Raw genomic sequence first — 9,918 nt, forward strand, 5'->3', positions numbered from 1 at the left:
AAAGGTAGCATGTTTGTCTTCCCATTACTTTTCATTTGACATTCAAGATATTGATGGCCCTTGTTATTTTACAGAATAATGGCCAACTTTATTGCACTTGATTAAAACCTTTACCACAGTCACAAGAGGGCCAAACGCTGGTCAGGTCGCCGCCTCTTGTCATGATCAAATGGGGTAATTGATAGTGAACGCCCCCCTCCCAGGTCTGTGAAAACGCATCAGAGCAGGAGCAGTATGGTAATAACAGTGTGTTAGAGCTAGCCTGGTTGTTGTCTCTGTTCAGTAATAACATTCGATTCCTTGCCACTCTTGTCATTTGCCAAAGACGAGTAGGAAGGAGTGGAATGTTAGTTCTGAAGACTGGTACCCAGACTACGTTAGATCAGGGGAGGTATGGTAACAACAGTGGGAGCTCAGGTATAAATCATTCAAGGCTTTCCTGTTTCAAAACAGTCTGATTTAGCATCATGACCATTATGGCTTTAATGGCAACATTCAAACTCAGAGGGGGTTCCTCTCTAACTAGGAGGAAGTGGCCGATCAGGATCAGCTTGCCATAAACCAACCAAACCCATATCCTGCACAATGAAGAGGCAGGATGACTAACACCAGCACTGCTAGAAGGCCAACCCCATGCTAGGCAGGACACAACCTCCCCTGTCTATTAATGTCCCCTAAAAAGCTAAGAATTACTCTGCTAATATCCATCCCACCCTGCCTCAGGGTCCATCCCAAATGGCACCCTATTCCCTAGTGCACTACTTTTTACAGGCCCTGAATCTAGGAGCTGGACAGTCAGACCGACAGGCAGACAGGTGATGGTGGATCTATGATCTGTTGTTTCTTTGAAGAGGCTGTTCTGACCACTGATTTAAATAAACACATGATCTATCTATATAGTTCTGGCTCAGTATACAGAGGAGGAAGGGACTTCATATCGTCTGATTCAACACACATTTATCACTCTGGGAGAGTGAGGGAGACATCCACATGTTCATGTAGAGTTTATGAATGGGTGTGTTTGGATCAAATTGGCTTTTGACGACCATTCAGCACAGAGCTGATTAGGGATGGAGTCAGTCAGCTCTGCAACAAGTTACAACACACTTTGTGAAGGACAATGGCAAACAAACAAGAATGTTGAAAATAGTGTTAATCCAGCAATAGTCATGGACATTTTACATTCGTCATTTAGCATCTCTAAATGATATTAGATTAAATCAATGATCCATCTTTTAGCAGGTCTTTATTCTGTGGTATTGGTTGTGTTAAAGTTAACAAGAGGTAAAAACAAACATATATGAATCATTATTGTTCCCAGCTGTCGACAGTGTTCTAGCTAGTCAGGGAACTGATGCAGTTAGTATTACTTGATCTTGCAGTATGAAGTCTTCATTCCATTTGACTGTCCCATCACACGAGCTGTAATGTGGTGGGATCCACTTCCAGTACTTTAGCTCTTCTTCTAATAGCTGGTGCCCATTTCAGTCAAGATCAACCTACAGTAGACCACCTACAGTAACCATAGGCTCTATGTATCAAACATCTGATCTAGAATCAGGTCTCCCCTGTCCATGTAATGTTTTATTGTGATCTAAAAGGCCAAACTGATCCTAAATCCGCACTCCTACTCTGAGAAACACCAGAAGATCAAATCTCACTGAGTTTAGAGCACACCATCTAGTGTAGAGTTTAAACACTGCAACAGTATATGACATCTCCCATTCCGGTCACCGTATGAGACAGTTCGTAATACCGAGCCATTTCTTTTCTTAGCTCTTCTTTTGTGATAGCAAAGTGTGTTTCTGTACAGTTTAAAGTCAAGTGTAATAGATTTGAATAAGTGTAATAGTCATCTTCGTAGATCGTCTCGGAAATACTATTCCACAAAATGTTCATTAAAATAACAATCAATATAAAGTGGCACTGAACTACATTAACAAATATCTTGTTTTCCCTCATACACCCCTGATGAAAATACTGATACTATTCCTCTGTGTTGGTTTATTCACACCTTCCTGAACACTGACTGACTTCAAGATACTAGGCCTTCTTGTTGGTTAATACAAACTAACTCTATTGCACCAGCCTGCTCTGACCAAACCTATTCACACTACTAAACCAAGCTGAGCTGGTCTGGTTACCCATCCTATCCACCATAGTTACTGGAACGTGCTGGAAAGGACATTATGAAAAGAACGTATGCAAGCCAGCACAGTACTGGGCCTGGCTTCTCGATAGCGATGGAATTTATGCTTACAAGTGTTTTAACGATGCACCTTTCCTACAATGGCCAAAGATTGAAAGAATTCGGATCAGCTTTCTTCATTAATATCTTACCTTAAAATTATAATTATTCCACAATACTGACGACGGATCAGCTAGTGCGACTGTGATCTTATTCTAATGCTTAACCTATAATAAATGCACTAAATCAAGATTTGACACATCATGAAATATATAAGGGCAGAAATGACAGATGGTAGCCAAATAGATAAATAAAACTAATGTAAATATAGGCCTATGTAGACTATACTGTAGGTAGGTAGGCTATTTATTTCTGAATGCAGTCATGTCGGTTTTCATTTTAAACATAATTTTATCCTTTGGTTGCTTCTAACGATTGCAAAGGCAATTGGCAACTCTATATTTGAAGTCCACATCGTTGTGAAGTTATCGGTGCTCACAGAGAGACAGAGAAGCATCTTGAGTCTATGTTTAGTGGAAGGGAAAAATAACACTAGCAGTTCTCAGAGTGATCTGAGGCAGGCGGTGAATTACAGGCGTTTAAGTGCAACTTTAGTAAGGATGGCTTTGGAAAACACTTCAGAGATTTAACAATGCTCCTACGAAGGTTCTAACTATGAACTCAGCCTTAAGATGCTCTTGGGAAACCGGGCCCTGGTTCAGCACAATAGTGTGAAAAGAGTATGTCTGTTTATCTGTCCTCTCCAGTAGAAAGATAACGTGATTGACCTTGTGAGAGTCGGTCGGTTTGTTTCTCTGTGTGGCAGCTGCAGTGTAGCTTGGTGGTAGACATGGTGAGCATAGCATTGAGTCTGGTTCAACCAGGCGTGCTGCAGCATGTCCCCTGTCCCTGTCCCCTCAGCCCTGCCAGTCCCAGGGGATGCACAAGTCCCCGTCCTGCATGACAGAGTAGAAGTGGGAGACCTCCACCCGGAGGCCCTCCAAGAGGGGGGAGCGTTCCTCCAGCAACCGCCTGCAGCAGGGGATCATCTGGTTGTGTCTGACACTGGGCTCCTTGGACAGATTCCTCAGGGCCAGAGCCTCCAGGCAGTGGAGCAGTACCTCCTCCTCCTCCTTCTGCAGCCTGGGGGACGGACACAGGTCAGGGTCACACACAGAGCACGCCTAGCCACACACAGACCGAGGGATAATCAATACAACAACGTACACAAACATGTAGGAAGTAGGAGGGCAGGAAGACAAGGTTGACAGACACTCACTGGTTCCTGTGTTTGATTCGTTGTCGGGCCTCCCAGGCCATGCTCTGGAGGAAAGTCTGTAGTCTGCTGGGCTCACAGGTGGCTGGGATGATGAAGTGACCCATCTCATGCAGGCTGGGGCTGGAGCGGTCACTGGGACAAAACACCACAGGTACATCATCAGTGGTTGGGGAATCTCTCACATGCCTCTACACCAGGGTCCCCTCTAGGCAGCCCGCCGGTTATTTCATTTGGCCCTCCAAGTTCTCTGAGCAAAATAAATCAATAATAATTAAAATAAAAACGTTTTGGGTAATTGTTGTTGTTGGACATAAAATACTAAAATCACAACAAAAAATCTCAAAGTGATTTTAATTTAAGAAATCTCTTCCCAAGTATTCCCACACATAAATAGCAAGGCGTATGTGATCCTATCCCAATGTAATCAAGGTTTGAAATTATTCTGCTTTTGTCAAATACTATATCTGTTTGGGATCCAAATGATTTATAACTATGTTCCGGCCCACCGGCCATCAGGAAAAGTTGTCCCACAGCTAAATGTATACTGAACAAAAATGTAAACGCAACATGCAAAGTGTTGGCGCCATGTTTCAGGAGATTAAATAAGATTCTAGAAAATGTTCCATATGAACAAAAAGCTTATTTCTCTAAAATGTTGTGCACACATTTGTTTGTTTACATCCCTGTTAGTGAGCATTTCTCTTTTGCCAAGACAATCCATCCACCTGACAGGTGTGGCATATTAAGAAACTGATTAAACAGCATAATCAGTACACAAGTGCACCTTGTGCTGGGGACAATCAAATGTGCAGTTTTGTCACAACACAATGCCACAGATGTCTCAAGTTGAGGGAGCATGCAATTGGCATGCTGACTGCAGGAATGTCCACCAGAGGTGTTGCAAGATAATTGAATGTTAATTTCTCTACCATAAACCGCTAATGTCATTTTAGAGAATTTAGCAGTATGGCCAACTGGCCTCACCACCGCAGACCACGTGTAACCACACCAGCCCAGGACCTCCACATCCAGCATCTTCACATGCACCATCCACCTGGACAGCTGATGAAACTGTGGAGTATTTTTGTCTGTAATAAAGCCCTTTTGCGGGGAAAAACTAATTCTGATTGGCTGGGCCTGGTACTCCAGTTGGTGGGCCTGGCTCCCTAGTGAGGTGAGTAGGCCTATGCCCTCCCGGGCCCACCCATGACTGTGCCCCTGCCCAGTCATGTGAAATCCATAGATTAGGGCCTAATACATTTATTTCAAATTGACTGATTTCCTGATATGAATTCAGTAAAACCATTGAAATTGTTGCATGTTGCGTTTATATTTTTGTTCAGTGTAATTCGGGACCCCCACTCTACAGACTGGTATTACAGTAGCATCAAAATCACACCCTTGAACAGGAATGTGCTGCATAAACAGAGTATTTTGGCCCACTGGTAGACAGTCGGGTACATGGTCTGTGGTGTGGGTGGATAGGGAAGAGTCTCTTACTTCTCCAGGGTCATGGCCAGACCTTGCAGGCTCCTGGGATGCAGGGATAGGCGTCGGGCCAGTAGTCTCTTATGGAAGGTGTTGAGGATGCTGCAGTGTTCCTCTATAGGCTGTACAGGTCCCAGTCTCTCTACGTTAATTACCTGAATACCTCCCAACACATGGCTGATCCTCTCCTTCAGCCACTCTGTCTGCTGGAACAGGCTACGGTAGCTGGGGAGACTCACAAACAGCTAGGACACATGTACACACGCACACACACAAACAAACACGGAACATGAGCAACAGGAGAATAAAAAAGACTGGTAACTTTTCCAGCTGAAATGTAACATGTGCCATACTTTTGTCCATTGGTGATGAACATCCATTGTTCCCAGCATCACATGACCCGAGGCATTCATCCCTGATTGGTCAGTGAATATTATAGTGTGTCCTACAAGAAAATAAGGAATGTATAAAGTAATTAACCATACATCATTTTAATTCACTCATTATTCTCTGTGAGTCAGGACATCTTTCAAAATGTCAACAGAATAGAACAATTCAAGCCCACTCTTAAGACAAAGACCCTTATTGACTCTCTTCCAGGTGTGTATACCTCGCAGGTTGAGCACAGCCTCAGGGTTCTGCTGGGAGAGACGGCTCAGACTCTGGAGCTGACAGCATCTGTGAGTCACTCCCCAGCTGCGCTGCCACCTGCAGGAGGGAGGAGGTATTGTCCTCAGATCAGGTGTTCAAGTGGGAGCAGAGATCCCCAGTCATGATGTAACAACAGGAGGCTCAAAGTCTCCAGAACATTGATAATACATTACTTTGGAATGACATTGACCACCTTCTGTTGTACCGCAGGCCAGTAGAACCCAGTCAAACAGTAACTCACTCAAACATGCACCCTATGAAGCTGAAGGGTCTATGCACTTTACTTCATAGGACCAGCACTGTGCATCAGAGTCATGTTGTATTCGGCGCATGTGACATTTAGATTTTTACTATGCATCTCTGCACCATTTTCTATCTGCATGGGAGTTGGTGCACTTAATGAAACTCACCAATGTTTTCTTCTTCTATTAGAATGGAACAGCTGTTGTTCAGAGTGTTGATGATTACCTAATATCTTCCAAGGCAAATTTCTGACACAATTCCTTCTTGAGTCTCTTCAGTTCCTCCCGCCGAGGGACACTGGCGTTCTGCTTCTTCGTAGCCTCCTTCTCATGGTTTCTCAGCCACAAGCTGCAGCAGAGAGACAACTCTTCAGACAGACCAATGGCTCGCTTGTAGAGCATGTCACTTCTCTCAAGGCGTGAGTGGAATAAGCCAACCAGAGGAACTCAAGTACACAGGCAGTGACAAAGACAGCAAGATCATTTGTTTCTATTTAAACCCGTCTTCGGAATGCATCTGTGAATTTGAGTTGACAGTTAAAAAGTGATCAAGCTAAAGCAATGCTAATGTCTATGTCATTCTACATACATAAGAAGTTACCATTTGCGTTGGCTAGGTAGTCATTATACAGTACCTTAGTGTGGGCTCTACTTTCTTGGCCTGCTTCAGCTCCTGCTCTGGGTCTCTGAAGCCAGTGAAGCTGTAGTAGCTTTTGTCCCATTTGATGGGCCTGTAGAAAGGGTTCCCATGCCCAGCCACTGGCTGCTGGCTCTTGGGTGACTCTGAGCTGGCCTTCAGTCCCTTCATGTGCTCTGTGGACAGACTGCAGGACTTCAGCACGTCCATTACGGTGGTCAGGACATCCTTGGTCTGCAGAGTGAAGCTGACCGAACGGAACCCTGGGAAATGTGGTCAAATGTATTACAAACATAGTCAGTCACAAAAAAATATCTAAATTGTAAATGGCAGCATGTTCTCTATATAGTGCACTACATTTAACCAGGGTGCATAGGGTGTCATTTGGAATGCATCCATGCATAATACTCACTCTCTCAGAGGAAACGGTATGAAAAAAACAAATGATGAAGAAACAGCAATACTGTATAGTGTACATTTTAAGCAAGATAAAAGGCCATTACCAGGAGGAAGGACGTCCTTCTGAATGTCTTCCTTCTCCTTTATTTCCCTGACATAAAAGGTGAGCTTTGTTGGTTGGACTGAGCGGGTCCCCGCTTTCTGAAGGTTTTCCAAATAACCATTGAGTCTCTTGAGGGAATTTTCATTCACTTCCTGAAGAGAATTACACAAAGGACGTTTTGATTGGCAATTCCACGATAACAGAATGATGAGGCTCATATTTTTCACTTTAAAATGTCAAACAAAAAACAATGAATACAAAGTTAAAAAAACCATACAACTCTATGCACAAGGACTACTTTTAACAAATAACACTGAAAATTTTACAAAAACACATTTACTTGAATAATAGTGCAGATGCAAAGTTTGGTAACAGAATGACGGTTTATGCTGCATCTACACTGTTCTTCAAGTAAATGTGTTTTTGTCAAATGTTGAATGGAAATTGTTAAGTCGCCGTGGAATTGCCCTACGACATAATTCTATGATACATGGACATTATTGCTCTTTTGAACTACGACAGGACATAATCATTCACCCTTTCCCTGGGATGCTGGCCAAAGAAGTCTGGGTGCACTGCAAAGTAGAAAGGTCTCAGTGCATTGATAGCATCTGCCCCTGAAAGAGCTCTCTGATGGACCAAATGTGCTGCGACACGTCTGTTCCCCACTCTGAAAAACAACATGGACCAGAGAGGAGGATAAAGGGTTGTCACTATGATCACTATGAATTCCAAAGGGAGCCTGCTGTGCATTACATCAGGGTCTCCCAAACTCAGCCCCCCCCAGTGCACCTTTTGCTTTCTGCCCTAGCACCACACAGCTGATTAAAATGGTACAATTTTGATGAGGAGTTGGTTATTTGAATCAGCTGTTTAATGCCTGGGCAAAAACCAAAACATGCACCCAGGGGGGCCCCAGGACCAAGTTTAGGAAACTATGCATTACATCACTAACAACAGTGGTCCTTTTCACAAAATCAATTCTGAGTGCAGGTGATAATGTAAGTATGATAATGTAAGTACTATAGTGGGTTATTTACCTCATGGCACTTCGCAGGAGAAAGGCCACAGACATAGCTGTAGCTAGCTCTAGCTGGACACCGAATCAATGACTTGTGACATCCACAGTTGTTGATTCTCTCCTGTTGACGAAATAGGTTACAGATTATGAGCTGACTGACTGGTCCAAACTGACAAATCTTAATAACGATTGTTGTATCATTTATACTACAGCAGTAGCTAGCCAGCTAAGCCTTGGTTTGTGGGTGCAAACTCAAAAGAGGTCTTATTTCCAGTATCTTTGGCATTCACAGGACTAGCCTATGGCAAGGCCAAGGGGACACATTGGAGAACACTCCAAACAACAACGCTATCAAATCGTCTGGCTTGCAAGTTCTTTCAGTTTATTCCAGCACAAAACTGAGCAATACATTGTATGACTTGTTATAACTAACAGATAATCACAACAACAAACAGGTTCAGCTAGTTTACCCACCTAGCTAGCTTCCATGCAAGCTAGCTGTCAGCTGAAAATAAGCAACCACATTCAGACTGTACCAGCCACATGTCGATAAGTGTTTGGCTCAGAATTGATCAAAATGAACGAATACAGATGACCTTCTAAAGACTGCATTGCTGAATTGGTAGTATGGCAGGGAATTTTTTACATAGATTTTGAGTCCAACGTCAGCCAGTGGTCCATGCACAGCAATCAGACAGACAAAAGCAATCGCACTACTATACTAAAGCATCGATAGCTCTGATATGGACGTTTAATGACCTCTGCTGGTTAGAAAGCTACAATTATAGCTCGCTGATCATTGCACCTCTTCTAAACGCAGTCCAAATTCATTTTTTTCTGTATTTTGTATGATATTGTACAACAACAGCAGATGAAACTAACACCGTAAAAGAGTGATAAAATGTGATCAGTGTTATTTCCTGATTGTTGCTGGTTGAAAATACAATCTCCACAGGACCTTCTTAATCAGCAGGTTTTGCATGGGTGAAGTTTCGGCTTCCATGGTGACATCTTCAGGTGGTAAATTAGTTAATAGACCAATAACAAAGACAGTTCCAAACCTCTGCCAATAACAGCTAGTTTTCAGGTTTTCTCCTTCCCACTCAGACCACTAAGTCCTAGCAAAATATTGCTTGAGAAACAGTTTTTTGCAACAAAAAAAAAACATTTGTTTCTTTTTGACCATTTGAATGGAAATCTATTACATCAAGGTTAATACCCAGACATTATTTGATAATTATATAAAAACGGCTGTATTGGATCTTCAACCAATGTCAGATTCTGATGGATCATAGATGTTCATTTTCTTCACCCACAAAATGATTTTAAGACACCTTCCTTACTGCCTTTCTTTGGCTTGTTTCTCAAACGTCACATTTCCCTCCAGTCCAGGTTGTCCATCTGCAGCAAACCCTTTTTGTGCTTCATCATACCTGGGAATTACAGGAGGCTGCTGAGGGGAGGACAGCTCATAATAATGGCCAGAACGGAGCAAATGGAATGGCAGCGAACACCTGGAAACCATGAGTTTGATACCATTCCAGTGATTCCACTCCAGTCCTTACCAATGGTGGGAAAAGTACTCAATTGTCATACTTAAGTAAACGTAAACATACCTTAATAGAAAATAGAAAATGACTCAAGTAAAAGTCACCCAGTAAAATACTACTTGAGAAAAGACTAAAAATATTTGGTTTTAAATATACTTAAGTAAATGGAATTGCTAAAATGTACTTAAGTATCAAAAGTAAAAGTATAACTCATTCCAACTTAATTATATTAAGCAAACCAGATGTTTATTTTTATTTTCTATTGACGGATAGCCAGGGGCACACTCCAACACTCAGACATAATTTACAAATGAAGCATTTGTGTTTAGTGAGTCTGCCAGATCAGAGGCAGTAGGGATG

The 9,918-nt window shown here is 42.6% G+C and overlaps 1 protein-coding gene across 4 annotated transcripts; it reads right to left on the reverse strand.

Annotated features, from left to right (window-relative positions):
* Nucleotides 1-1,229: 1,229 nt before the first annotated feature.
* Nucleotides 1,230-8,746, reverse strand: tcaim (T cell activation inhibitor, mitochondrial). 4 transcript variants are annotated; one of them, XM_065027610.1, is made up of 11 exons: nt 8,655-8,746; nt 8,028-8,129; nt 7,525-7,657; nt 6,989-7,139; nt 6,484-6,748; nt 6,075-6,197; nt 5,566-5,663; nt 5,309-5,400; nt 4,968-5,200; nt 3,468-3,599; nt 1,230-3,331 (listed from the first exon to the last, which is right to left on the reverse strand). In XM_065027610.1, exons 2-11 carry the CDS (start codon nt 8,060-8,062, stop codon nt 3,106-3,108), a joined length of 1,488 nt encoding a protein of 495 aa, XP_064883682.1. In that variant the 5' UTR covers nt 8,063-8,129; nt 8,655-8,746; the 3' UTR covers nt 1,230-3,105. The 4 variants fall into 4 exon arrangements, with proteins under 4 accessions (XP_064883682.1, XP_064883680.1, XP_064883681.1 ...); XM_065027608.1 differs by having other exon boundaries at nt 8,483-8,716; XM_065027609.1 differs by having other exon boundaries at nt 8,605-8,714.
* Between the last annotated feature and the right edge of the window lie 1,172 nt (nt 8,747-9,918).

The sequence above is a fragment of the Oncorhynchus nerka genome, linkage group LG14 (genome assembly GCF_034236695.1).
Source record: "Oncorhynchus nerka isolate Pitt River linkage group LG14, Oner_Uvic_2.0, whole genome shotgun sequence".
NCBI lineage: Eukaryota > Metazoa > Chordata > Actinopteri > Salmoniformes > Salmonidae > Oncorhynchus > Oncorhynchus nerka.